The sequence below is a fragment of the Acromyrmex echinatior genome, chromosome 19 (assembly GCF_024713525.1).
Source record: "Acromyrmex echinatior isolate Ae372 chromosome 19, ASM2471352v2, whole genome shotgun sequence".
Lineage (NCBI taxonomy): Eukaryota > Metazoa > Arthropoda > Insecta > Hymenoptera > Formicidae > Acromyrmex > Acromyrmex echinatior.
Window position 1 is genome coordinate 2,442,234 of NC_141870.1, and position 13,999 is coordinate 2,456,232.

At 32.8% G+C, this 13,999-nt stretch overlaps 1 protein-coding gene across 13 annotated transcripts in view; it reads left to right on the forward strand.

Annotated features, from left to right (window-relative positions):
- The window catches only part of LOC105147812 (Cyclic nucleotide-gated ion channel-like), a 145,196-nt gene that overhangs the window by 16,501 nt on the left and 114,696 nt on the right, over positions 1-13,999 (forward strand). Inside the window, exons 1-3 of one of the 13 annotated variants that reach the window (XM_087416055.1) lie at positions 4,526-5,581; positions 8,469-9,406; positions 9,880-11,013. The exons of 1 other annotated variant lie outside the window; for it this stretch is intronic. In XM_087416055.1, the coding sequence (XP_087272181.1) occupies positions 10,864-11,013 (150 nt within the window). In that variant the 5' untranslated portion in view covers positions 4,526-5,581; positions 8,469-9,406; positions 9,880-10,863. Of the gene's footprint in view, positions 1-4,521; positions 5,582-8,426; positions 11,014-13,999 lie in introns of those variants that run through there. 11 more of the 13 variants (XR_015548272.1, XM_087416054.1, XM_087416053.1 and 8 more) reach the window with 11 other exon arrangements.

The following is a 13,999-nucleotide window of genomic DNA, read 5'->3' on the forward strand; positions in this document are numbered from 1 at the left end:
AGGTAGATAGAATAAATACTACCAACTTTTTGCTAACTATAAATTATATAATTTTAACCATTTTATTAATTTTGTCAAATTTGTGTTTAATTTCTTTACATTGAGAATGACCTAATAATAAGATCGAAATGTTCTAAGAATTTTTTCATACATAAAAATTTGGCTTGTAACCTCTTCTTGTTATTTATTGTTTAAAGAGTTATGATACAAATATTTAAACAAACATGAATAACAAAAAGGCTACCAGCCAGATTTTTCATATATTTAAATTCTTAAAAACACATACGTTTCGACCTATTTGTCAGGTCATCTTCAGTGTATACAGATAGATAAATTAACGCAAATTTAATAAAAATCATAAAACAGTTAAATACAATTTCTGCAAATTATAGTTACGCAAAGGTGGATCTATTTCTTCATATCTATTTCTCGTCGCAACAATGCAATGCTTTCAGTCTTGTGATCTTCGTAGTTACATTCTTCTATTACATCGGTCGCGATTTGTCTGTAATGATAATAAAATTAGTTGAACATGTAGAGTCAGTAAAATTGTACAAGCACACATTTTGTTATCAAATTAATACTAGATTATAAAAATTAAAGTGACAATGAATAAATGGTCATTATATTCAAAATTCTTACTATACCGGGTGAGTTTTTTAACCTGAGATTGTACGAAAAAATGTTTTAAATAAATTCTCAATATTTTTGAGGGAACAATTCCATCCCATAAAAGTTAGCCGCCTCCCGCTCCCCTGAAAGTGGGGTTGGGAGTAACTTTTGCGGGATAGAATTGCTCCCTCCAAAATATTGAGAGTTTATTTGGAATATTTTTTCGTACAATGCTTATTTTTCCAGATATTTTATAGTCTCTCTTTAAAAAACTTACTCGATATATAATCCTTATTTAATTGACAACTATATTAAAGTATGTATGAAATAAAATTAGTGTACATATATCTCAATGTGAAAGTTTAGCCAGAATAATCCAATGATTGAAACAATGAGTCAAATTAATTCAACAGAGACAAATATTTAATCTTTGACTCGTTTTTTGTTAATTGTAAATTTGATGTTAAAAACTAAATAATCTCTGCATTTTTGAATGATCTTTCTTAATTTCTCCTTTACACACACGTTTCTTCTTCGACCTCCTTTTATAATATCTCTCGGCTTTCTTAATTTCATTCTTTCGAAAATCTTTTATTTTTTGTAAGTTATTTTTGCAAGTTGATATGAGATTGCTGAGTATATGACAAAGATTTGTTGTAGAAGAGAAACTTGTAGAATAGGAATCAAAGGGAGATTGAGAGAAAGTTTTGGTTTTATAATGCATTATTTTTATAGTGCAGTGTTTTTATAATGTATTGTTACAATGTTGTGTTTTACAATGTATTGTTACAATGTTGTGTTTTACAATGTACTGTTTCTCTCTACTGTGTTATTTTTATAATCTATTGTTATACGCAGTTATATTCTGTATTTATAACACAAGATAGAACTAAACAATGTACATATGTATTATGGAATTAAATTCCAAAGACCATGGTTATTTTACCCGCTGGAAATTTTCGTGGCTACATAGTCTTACGTGCACACTTTACGCACATAGAGGTCGCCAGTAGACGGATTTCATTCAAAACACAGGCATGTACATTCAGGCTTCTCCCTGATGAAATCTCGTAATCGTATAATCTTCCTTGCTTGTGCGCAATTTATGCTCTATTTTTTTATGTGATCTGCTACCGAAGTATCGATAACTACCGCCCTCTGGGAACATTGGTTACACAAAGGTCTTCGATTAAACTTCACTTATATATGATTCGTTTGATGAAGATTTCAATTAATTGAATTTTTCAAATTATTCTTTATAAAGTAAACTATTTACAAAAAAAGTGTTTTAATACTAAAACAAGCGCAGCTACATTTTGCTAACATGAATGGATTTGTTAATTTTTGTAATTTATATCTCTGTTTTATAGAAAGAAAAATTATAATCTTTTTGTAATTAAAAATCTTGCTTTAAAGTAATTCTGCCGTTGAATTAATCGATAATTAAATTAATCGGAGTCTGTCTTGGCATTAAATATATAAGTTTCCAATCTCTGAGTTTGCTATACATTCGGTTTTAATATTTTAATATTTCTAAAATCTCTAATTAATTTACTATGTCGAATATTCGTAATATTCTTGGAAATTTCATTTTTCTTATTTTATTTCGATTATATCGAATAATCGCAGCGATTAGTATGCTGCCTAAAGTTTTGATATTTCGAGAATCGCAATATCGTATTTCGATATATTTCTCATGTCATCGTCAGTCATGGAACGCGTCGCGATGGATTGTGGAATCACATTCAAGCCGTTATATATTTTTTGCAAATGTTGTCATATAAAAGTAAATCTCTTGCTCAAAAAGTTTCTACGAGTGTCTTGCAAAGTATCGAATATTCGTTATAACATGTCATGATGTGCGATCAACACAAATTTAACATCGACGATCCCGTAGGGCTGTGTGTACCCAAAATCGCTCAAGATTCTATTCGGCTAAAGTGCATGATAATCCAAATTATAAGTATAATGGTTATTAGGTATGTATATACTTACGCGTATCTCTGTTCTGTTCGATTACACTTTAATATTCTTTAAAATATCTCACATTTTTCATCTCTGCATCAAGCGGCTTTATTTATTTTAGTCGCACTTTTTTTGTATGTTTCTTTTGTTCTTTTTTCTCAAAAATTTTACGTTATCATTTTGCGTGCAACTGAACAATGCAACTAAAATGAATGGACCTAATTATGATTTGAAGTTAATTAATCAATGCTAGCCACATTAATATGCGCTGTCTCGACTGTCTGGTACAAACACATGAAATTATCATTTATGTCTTAACACAGAATTTGCAAGCATATTGAGCCAAATTTGGGACACGCATATATTACATATTTAAATATTCGCGTATCACATGGTTGTTTAATGATAATAATTAATTTTTTAAATTAACGTATATGTTCATATATATATATTATATATATATATATATATATATATATATATATATATATATATATATATATACATAACATAATAAAAATATATTGTAAATATTTTTATATAGTATTTTTAAATATATTATTATTATGAAAAATTATTATAATTACTATTAAATTATTACCAATAGTTACAATGGGCGAATATACATATGGAAAACGTGTGCCCCAAACATAGCACCCAGTACTCTGACTTCATATGTCAGTAGGTATCCCGTATTTCATGGGGGACGAAGTAGGGTGTAACAAATTCAAGAATGCGCAGTAGTCAATTTATTCAACCAATAGTATGCTATCATTTGATTGGTTGATTATGACGTATGAAACAGGTGCATTGTTACACCTTATCTTTTTCTATCATGTATACTTCATGACTCGCCATATCACTCTCATCGATAGATCTCGCGTTATCATTATTTTTTACTATTGTTACCGCTCGAGAGTGAGCCTCGGTCGCGAGGAATCATCATGCATACGACTCGTAAAATGTCGACCCATCGTAGCGCGTTAACATTACAGCAGTTGTCGTTAGACGCCACTCTCGAGCTCGTAATTGCAGCTATCATCATCTTTGTGTATGGAATCGATTTTCTTTATCCACGTCATGCCGAGCTATTTCCTTGCCGAGTGCGATGAACGTGCAATTATCGTCAAGTATGTGTGCACATGTTTTTTTCTATAATTTATTCAATAGGGCGTGTTCAGATTCTCATCCGGATGTTTTTCTCTGTCGTTACGTCATTTTTGTTTAACAGTGAACAGCGATATTTGAGTGGTATTTAATTGTCGGGCGAAAATTTGAACACAGTCTTATTGCATTGAAAGCGCATAATTATTAAACAAACGATTGTGAAAGTAACTGTTTTGATTTACGCATTTACGAGATGCTAAAATAATTATAGGTCTATTTTTATTTCTGTACTCTCTGTGTGAACTAGTCCACATGGTGCATTATAAATTGAAGTGAAACACAGTATATTTATTTCACAACTCATTGCACTGTGTTCCAGTTCAGAGAGTGCAAGAATAAAAAACAGATCTCTTAATTATAAAGTAAAGGACGCGTAATAATTCCTCGTGATCGAGGCTCGTTCTCGAGCGGTAACTATAGTAAAAAAATAGGGGATGGTTTGAAGACGATCTCGTAATCGTCGTAATTTATATCCATGAGCAATAGCGACGCGAAATCTATTGATGAGTGATATGGCGAGTCACGAAGTATACATGATGAAAGAAGACAAGGTGTAACAGTGCGCAATTGGAGTAAATACGTATTTAATTAGATAATTTAATATTCGCGGAAATTACATATAGATAGAGAAAATTATGCATTATGCAAAAATTAGTTTACTCGTGAAATCTTTTTGCTTCAGAAATGAGATGTTGATTGCTGAAAGATTAATTTTAATTATCGATTTATTCTGTCCCTTCGTATCCCTCGCTCCACCTTCTCATATACATATTTAAAGTTATACATTTAAAATTACATTGATTCATTTTGAACAAATGTTGACAGATATACGTTTGCATTAGTTCTAACGAATTTTTGGAGATTTAGGGTCAACAGAAGCAAACTTTAGAGATTTGCTTTTGCGATAAAAAGAATTAACTGTTATAGAAATCGATTCAAGATACGAATAGTTCTATTTGTCCATAAAATTAGGTATAGAATTTATTATTGCGCCAATTTTTCTGGGTCATTACACTGTCTCTATCTTTTATTGATTTTCTCGCAACTTCTTAGATCGCGGTATGCGTTGGAGAAGTGTGTTATCGGTTTGGCATCAGGGGTGAGTGCGAGTTTCTGTGTTTGTAGTGCACCGTGTCAGTATACTGGAGACTGCGCAGCATCTCGCACAGATAAGCGGGGACCACGCAGTGGTAGAGCTTCGGAGAGAGAACGCGAATAGGGAAGGCTCTCCGGTTTATAATCCGTGGATGTAGAAGCATGGTGGGGATGGCACCCCCGCGTTTCTCTCCTTTCGCCGATACAATTCCATTCCCCGAGCCGCTGTTCTCGTCCATCCCTTCCGTCCGCTTGGCGTTTGCTTCCTATCCCGCTGCGTCTTCTTCCCTTCATCACCCCAGTATCCCACCACCGTTGATTTTCCCACCACGTCTGTCGTTTCGATATCCCCTCTCTAACTCTTCGTGCTACTCGTCAAGCGGGGAACTCGCTATCGGTCTCCTAATGATTTTCGCAGTCGGGGATCGTAACACGTGCATGAGGAAACCGGTCCCGCTCCTGGTTCCGATCTCAAACTATACGACAAGTTTACATCCGTGTCGCAATCGCCTGAGATTGACTGTTGCTATCAGTGATAGTTGGTGATCCATTGACGTCTTATGGCAGGTCTGCAAAGAATCGATGATCTTACGTCCAGTGATTCGATTTTATTAGTTACGGAGGGCCGAGGACGATGAGAAGTCAGAGATCGTGTTACCTGAATCATCGATGATCCATCGTTATTGAGACAACTCTGGCGATTATTGCAATTGTGCTGATAGCTGTCACGAACCTCCTCGAGGTGGGCTTTAAATTTGATATGCGCGAATTTGATTTTGCTTGAAATGGTTTCCATCCGGGGGAACGGTGGGTCCGGTGACTTGTGACATTCGTTAAAGATCGAGTATTCTCAAGTAGTTATCGAGTTTTCATACAGTTCGTTTTGTGAAGAAGGTTAACGGTTACGGTGTCAATCCCGATATTAATTATAAGTGCATTCAAAGAATAGCGTGTGCGCTACGAGCAACACAACAGTAAATATTTGATCGAATTATGGTCACTTTATGCGGGAGCTAAACTAACAAGTCGTAGAAAATTGATCAATTATAGTCTATTATCCTTCTCTTATTATTCTTCTTATATTCTTTTCATTCGATGTTGTGATTGGTTAATTTTCTATGACTTTAAAACTCTACGACTTCTATTGTAGACTTCGCAATACAGTTTCGTTAAAATTTATTTTTTAATTGCGTAATCAGGTCTCGTCTTCTCCACTGATATTAAAACAGTTTTGCAAGTGAGATTCATTCTCCTTCAGTTGTTATAAACGTTTCACGGAAAGTTATGACAATTCCGTCATCGGAAGTCGTTTCCTTGTATTGTGTCGTTGTGATTTTTATCGTTACAACGCTCGCATTGGCGTTGCTTGGTGTTTCATCTTTTTTTTGTCTTCTTTTCTATCACTGTTCTATCTATTCGATGGAATCGTTTCATATATATATTTGTTCCTGATATTTGATTATCGAGTAAAGAACAGAAACACGTAAAATAATTCCTTTCTTGTGCACGCAAAAATGATGCTGATGCATGACGCACGAACGAAGATATCTCGGAATGAACTTCGTGGTGTCACATTATTAATTCAAAGCAATTTCTCTAAAATAAGACATCAGCGGCCGGGTGAGTTATAAAGAGTTTTATCTAGGAAGCAAAGCGACGTTATAATTGGATCTGGTCCACGGTTTCTTAAATGATACGATGTCGAAGACTAATTCAATGAATTCAATTATAAAATCTCGTTTTATGCAATAGCGATCTTTCTCGATTCGAATAAATTAAATTATAGATATAGAAGATACGAATATATCTAACAGTATATTATATACAGCGACTGATAAGTGTACTTATGACCAAAAAACTAATTTAAACTAATGTTTTTAAAGAATTGTCGTTCGTTAATTATTAAATGTAATTTATGTTAAATGTAATTTATACGATAATATATGTATTGATGTTAGAAATGTTTTAGTTACAACAACAAAAAATAGAAATAAAATCAATTTTGATTATAATTAGAATTCTGGTTATCATAATTGCATTTCTGATTCGGTATCTCGATAAAATATTTGATAAATTTAACTAAATATCTAATTTGTTCCTTTTTGATTGAATCAATCAGAATTCCAATTAATGTTCCTGAAAGGAAATGTTAATATGGATGTACTTTAAATACAATTATATAATCGTGTATAAAGTATGTTATTTTTTTTTATAATTATATAATTTTATATGATTTTATTTAATTATATATGAAATGTTTTTTCCCGGGGCAATAAAACTTTTTCTTAGTGCATGAATATTTCCGGATAGAGTTAGAACAAAGTCATGTTGAAATATAATTTGTCCGCTGTATTTTCCGTCGGATTGCACGTACGTGTCTTCGTTTGTCGGTTTTGTCAAGACAAGAACTCTCGTTGAAGAGCAGCGGCTAGGATAATCGTAAATGTCGAGTTGCACGTCGTCGGTTCGTGCGCGATGCAGTTTATGATAATATTTAATCCGGTTACAGCGAGACGAGTGTACGTGAAGTGAGCATACACTCGAGTATACAAGTTCTCGGAGGTGGTGTGGTCGGTACGACTAATCGATGATTTTGTTCCAACTGTGTCGTCGTTCACGACGTAATTCAATTACAGTCTCAGGTAACCGACGCTATGTCAGTCCGCGTACTGTTTCGAGTATTTTTTTACGAGTTTGCACTCATCGTGGGATCAATGCGCGATCAATCTTCTGCGCAAATGATATCACGGGGTGATTTTATCGCACGGATTTAACGCGTCATGTATTCGCGTGTTAACGAGATTGGTCGTCGATGTTCACGTTCGTCGATCAATATGTCATTCATCCGCATCGATGTCATTCATCGACAGTCTTGCGACTATGTAATTAATCAGTCGATTGATGATTCTTCCCGAAGTGTGCATTGTAAAGGAAATAGAATTTGTACGATTTAATCGTAAGCAGCATTGAATGTATTCGTCAAAATGTTCGATTGAAGTGCTTCGTTCGACATGAACTGTAGTCATTCGTAGAGGTCTGACATAGAGGTCTGGTTCTTATCGAAATATCGAAGTTTCCGTAGATCGGGTGTCGTCTCTTTGTAACCAGTTGACCATTTCCATCTGTAGTTAGGAAACTGAATTACGAATAGGGTATCTCGAGAAAGCATTATTTGGAGAGTATTACTGTACTCTCTCATACACTTGTACTATACGTGTGTACGATAAAACATTAAATGCCATGAGTCACAAGTGCCACGATCCCCCGAAGTGAATCATTATTGTTTGTGATACCTATATTGAGAAAAAAAAATAGTTGTGGCAATTATAAAGTACAATTCTAAAATTTAAATATTTGCAACTAGTTTTAAAAAGTAATAAGAACTAAAATAGTACCGAATATTATAAAAATATAGTATAGTACTATAAAAATTTAGTATTCAGTATTATTTTAATTCTTATTACTTTGTAAAATTAGTTGCAAATACTTAAATTATTAGAGTTGTTAATCTAGTAGTTGTCAAAACTATATTTTTTTCTGAGTATATAATTATCGGTATATTAAAACTTTGCTGATCGCGATCGCAGTTAATCTGTGCCAATCCTCGAAACATCACGGTGATATTGCAGAATTCGGAAAGTCGCTTCGAGCCTTTTAATTTTCTTTCTACGAAGACTTGCATCGAGGTAGCTCGTGACAGGGATAATCCGCATTTCGCTCTCTTCGACCAAGGAATTAAAAAACTTGTCTTCAGTTCCGATCGTAGAAACTATATGAATGAAGTCCAATATAGTCCTTCCGTTGTTTTGTCGACAAAACGATATCTGTAGAATTGAATCCAAGGAAAAAGCAAGCTGCTAACTACGTAGAAGATGAACGATCGAAGAGGAAAAGAATGTATGTGAGAAATTCAAATATCATTTAAATCGATTGGTTGAACTAGTGCGACGTTTTGCAGCTTCCTTTTCAAATTCTCTCAATGATTGATATATATACATATATTCATACGAATTGTGTGGCCTTTACTCACGGAAATTTACAAAAGTGTGATATACAAGTGGCAGAAGTAGTAAACGGTAACATAAACGATTCCTACAATTGGTGGATCTGATCGAACAAAAAGTAGATTAATTGAAGTGCTTCGTTAAATTGTGACTGAGGTGTTCTCCTGTTTCGAATCATTCGCGCGAGTGATCGCAGTGAAGTCGTGGTATCGAAGGATGGAGAGGAATCGGAGGAACGCGAGATCTCACAAACGTGGGAGGACAGGATTTGCGTATTCGTGCGTTTCCTCTTGCGAGGCTGTACGACGTGCTTCCAAACGTATATCCTCGTGTTAAATACGAGTACGTCAATTGATCACGAATCAGCAAATAAGGTGTCGTTGGTGATGTTTGCCGAGCGATGGGGAGATGTGTGTAATATAAATTTGCCAATCAACGCGCGAGAGAGAACGTGGAACGTGCTAACGCATTTTTCGCGCAAACGGATTTCCAAATCTCCAAATAACAGCTATCGATTAGAGACGTACCATCAAACCATCGATGGGACATCCACCAAATGCGAAGTAACGAAAATCAAAAAATATCCATCACACAAAAGGGAATTAGTTAATTTATTAAGTTTTAATTGTACTTAAAAATAATAATTATTTATAATTATATATCTTATTCTCATTAATCTTTATTACTTCTTGTTATTAAATTATAAATTCTTAAAGTAAAAATTTTAAATATTTTAAATTTTACATTTTACACTTTAACAAATTTTAATTTTACAAATAAGATAACTTTATTTATATTTATTAAATTTTTATATTATTAAATTAATTTTAATTAAAACCAAAGTATATTATTGTTAATAATATTATTGAATAATTAATTAGTCTTTTCTAGTTGAAGTAAAACTTCTAATTCATTATGAAAATTATTTTATGAAAATTATTTTATCCCATTGGCTTTTATTCAATCGTACGACTTACACTTTTTAATCGAGTATCCAATCGAGTAATCTGGGCATTGTGTGTGGAAATCCCACAAGGCAGAGTGTCACGATGGAGTGACTGTATCGAAGGATTGAAAGTTGAATTAAAAGTCAGAGGAGATCGACGAAGTGGAAGTGACGTTCGAGCATCGCGTAAGATTCAACTAAACGACACAGGGAATTTTGGGATCACAGTGGTTAATCGTCGTGATCGATCGAGCTTTGAAACGTCGCGGAGTGAACTGAACGACGTGTCGAGGGGCATCGGAAGATACGAGCGGGAACCATCCGGAAAAGCCATCATCAAAGAGAAAAGAGGAAAACGCGAAGACGAGAGGTCACGTACGCTTGTATTTTTACCCTCGCGGGAAATCAGCGTTCGTGGAGCGGAGCTGTCGAGAGTACACAGGATAGCGAGATAACGTTGTCGTTCTTTATCACGGTGGTTGGCAAATTGATAACAAGTCGATTGTTACGCCTTGTGGAAACGAACCTCGTCTGAACAGAAAGAGAAAGACAGCGCGTCAAGAAATACGTTCCTCGAGACGACGGAAAAACGCTCTTCTCCCGGCATTCATCGACACTTGTTTCAACTACATGCTCGGAAATTATTTTCGAGCTTCATGGCACATATAGCAATGTGTTTTCCTGCGCTGTTCGCTGCTGATCAAAAGAACAGTTCGGTCATCGTACGAACGTGCAGTGAAGAAAGGAGCTTGCTTTTAAAAATAGAAGCGTAAAGACGTCGTGGTATTACGATAGAAAATTGCGGGCAATCCGAAAAATTAGAGAGGCTGAAAGGTGAATTCTGAGAGCAAACGAAAGTAACGGCACAAACGCGGTAAGAGAAAGGATATAAATTTTAAATAAGATCTAACTTTTTCTCTTCGCTTTCTTCTTTCGGGAACTTTCGGCGCGGCAATTTATCCGCGCATCGCCCTTCATAGTGGCTTAAGGATATCAAAAGGGATTCAGGATGTGCCTCGGCTTCTCTCGCAAGATTGTCAGGAGTAACAGAACCTTTATCGAGAACAGAGAGAAATGAAGTTGTCAGTGTCGGCTTACACAGCTCAGGCCAGTGCTCACAAGAATCTTTGCAGCTATCATCAACAGCGGAGCTACGGGGCCACGAATCAGGCATCCACGGCCCGGATCCCCTCAGACCTCGCGACGATCCTTCCTGCTCTCAAGGTTTGTACATCATGGCTAGTAAATAAATAGAAATAAAATATATTCTGCTATAGCTAATGAAATATATATATATATATATATATATTATATTAATTTATGAAGATTACTGATTAAGCGGGTAAAATCGATGCATAAGACAACTTTAAGATATCTTTCAAAATTTTTTATTAAATATTTTTAAGATATTTCTTAAATAATTCTTGAAAATACCTTAAAGTTGTCTTATGCATCGATTTTGGACATTCTACTCATTAGATACTCGTAATTAAGAAAAGCTTAAGAAAACAATTTCGACTTAGTCCATTCTATCTGCTTACAAGCGATGTACTAAAAAATTTTGGAAGCCTCGTATACATTAATTGTACTGTAAATACAATTATAAAACTAATAATAAAAAATTTAAAATTTTTACTAAATATTTTTATCATGATTTTAAGTATTTATATAATGAAAAATTATATAATAAAATTTAATACATAAATTTCTAGATAAAAATATTTACATTAATAGTAAAATATCATATTTTGCCTCGATAAGTACACGAAGAGTCGTCGCTGAGTATAATACTGTTACCCTGGAAAATTTAGTCAAAGAGAGGAATGAGGGAAAATGGAGAGGATATGAAAGGACAGTTAGATCAAACTGACTCATTGTCAGTCTCATAGATATACGCACAGAGGCGAACACTTGTGAGTCGAACGCATCTTTTACGGTCTCGGAATATGGGTCAACGTCCCAAAAGGACGCTATGACACCTGTTTCGGTGTGCAGTGCGAATGTCAGTCCTATTTTTGGGTCAAAGAATCCTTTAATCCTTTTGATCCGGGATCACATACAATCTCAGGTATTAAAGGAATGGGATACAAGTGGTGCTTTAAATAAATTTAAACTAAGAAGGATATTCATTTAGAATAAAAATAAAAAACTTAGACACAATATTACAAAAACAATAGGCAATTAAGAGCTGATATACAGTTATTACTATTGTACGTTACAATTCTTCTTTATTATTCATCTGTACATATATTTCCGATGTTTCAGGTGCTTTTTTTAAACATCTTCGTGGTATAACATTCAGCATAATATTCCAAAATTTAAATGCGATTATTGTGAATGTAGGCACTAGGGCTCGGTAAAATAACTGATACGATTTATTTAAAATAAAAAATATAAAACAGATTCCAAAAATTTTTATTCCTTATTCAAAATATTAAATAAGGAATAGATCACAAGAAATTATTTAAAATATAAAATAAAAAATAGAATCCCAAAATACATTTATTTATTTAAAATATAGAATAACTTTTATTTAAAATATAAAAACTTATCTTTTATTTTAAATAAGTTTTTGAAGGCTATTTCTCATTTTAAATAAAAAATAGATTTCGGAAACTTACTTAAAATATAAAGTTACAAATATGTATTTTAAATAAACGTTTCAAATAGTATTTAAATAAAAAATATTTTGATGATGTTGTTATTTGAATATACAAATACATTTCTAAATATAACGTTTCAATTTTGTTTATAGCTATAGACTATAATTGATACTTAATAATATTAACCCCTTCGCGAATAAGGTGGAAAATTAATATGATTATATGTGGGTATATCTCGCACTCCATACGTACAATATAAATATATTGTACTATAATTTAATTATTCATTGTCACTTTTATCGACGGATTGATAACATAACTAATATAACTTATTTAAAATAAAACATATAAAATTGGTTCCAGAAAATTATTTAAAATTCACAATCGATAAAAAACTGATAAAAATTATTTAAAATAAAAAATATAAGTTCCAAAAACTTATTTAAAATATTAAGTAAGGAATAGGTAAAACAAATTATTTTAATAAATGCTTTATAACTGATTAATTTTTTTTAATTTAAAATGTATATTTTAAATAAATTTATTTGAATAAGACCGAGCCCTGGTAGACGCAATTAGTCAACTTCGAGTAGTTCTCCATTAGATTACATGAATGATTCTTCTTAACAAATCAATTTATAAGATCTAAATACAAAATCTCATTTTATGTTAACAAAACCGCTTTCTATATTTCTGCATTTATAATTTATTCATAATTTAAAAAAACTCACTGGTTGTACTAATAACTTGCCTCTCCATTCTATTACGCACAATTAAAATTACAAATTATATAAACTTTGTCGCTTAGACATGTGTCTTCGTCCGTGTCTAACGTAACGTTTAAAATTATAAACTAATGTGTAGGTCAATATAACATTGAGTTAAAATAAAATAAATACAAAAATAACGTCAGTTGACAAACATACCAATAATTTAATGAACAAAATATATAACATCTTTTTTAAAAAAACATAATGTTAATTATTAAACTGATTGAGAATTGATATATGTAATACTCATGATGAAAAAATTCCGTATCAGTCTGCAAATTGATCGCATTCTTTTGTAATTTTAGATACTAATCTTTTCCCCAGATATCTTTCTCTCTCTCTATCTATCTTTAATGTTCTTCCAATCTATCGCATGATTATGTTGCAATCCATGACACATCTAATATCATTATTCTTGCGTAATTGGCTCTTATGTTCGTTAATTCTTGTACTCAATTTCCTTTTAGTCTACTCAACATAAGTTGCTTCACAATCTTTACACAGTACTTTATATACAATTGCTCATTAATGGAAGAACATCTTTCTGAGCTCTGATCATACTTTCCAATTTATTGAGGCCAAAAAAAGCTAAGTTTAAATCCGAGTCTTTAACTATATTAATAAATTTATTAGAAATATTCGATGTAAGAAATAGTGAACCATTGTTTTTTATTATAATAATATCTTCTGAGTTATTATCTTCTCTTGTCTTATCAACTTAGTTGTTAATAATTCTTTCGTTTATTGCAAAAATAAATTATAAAGGATAATCATTACCCAAAAAGATGTCAATTATAAAAGAGATTTTTATAATGGTATCTAGGAATGTGAAAGAAG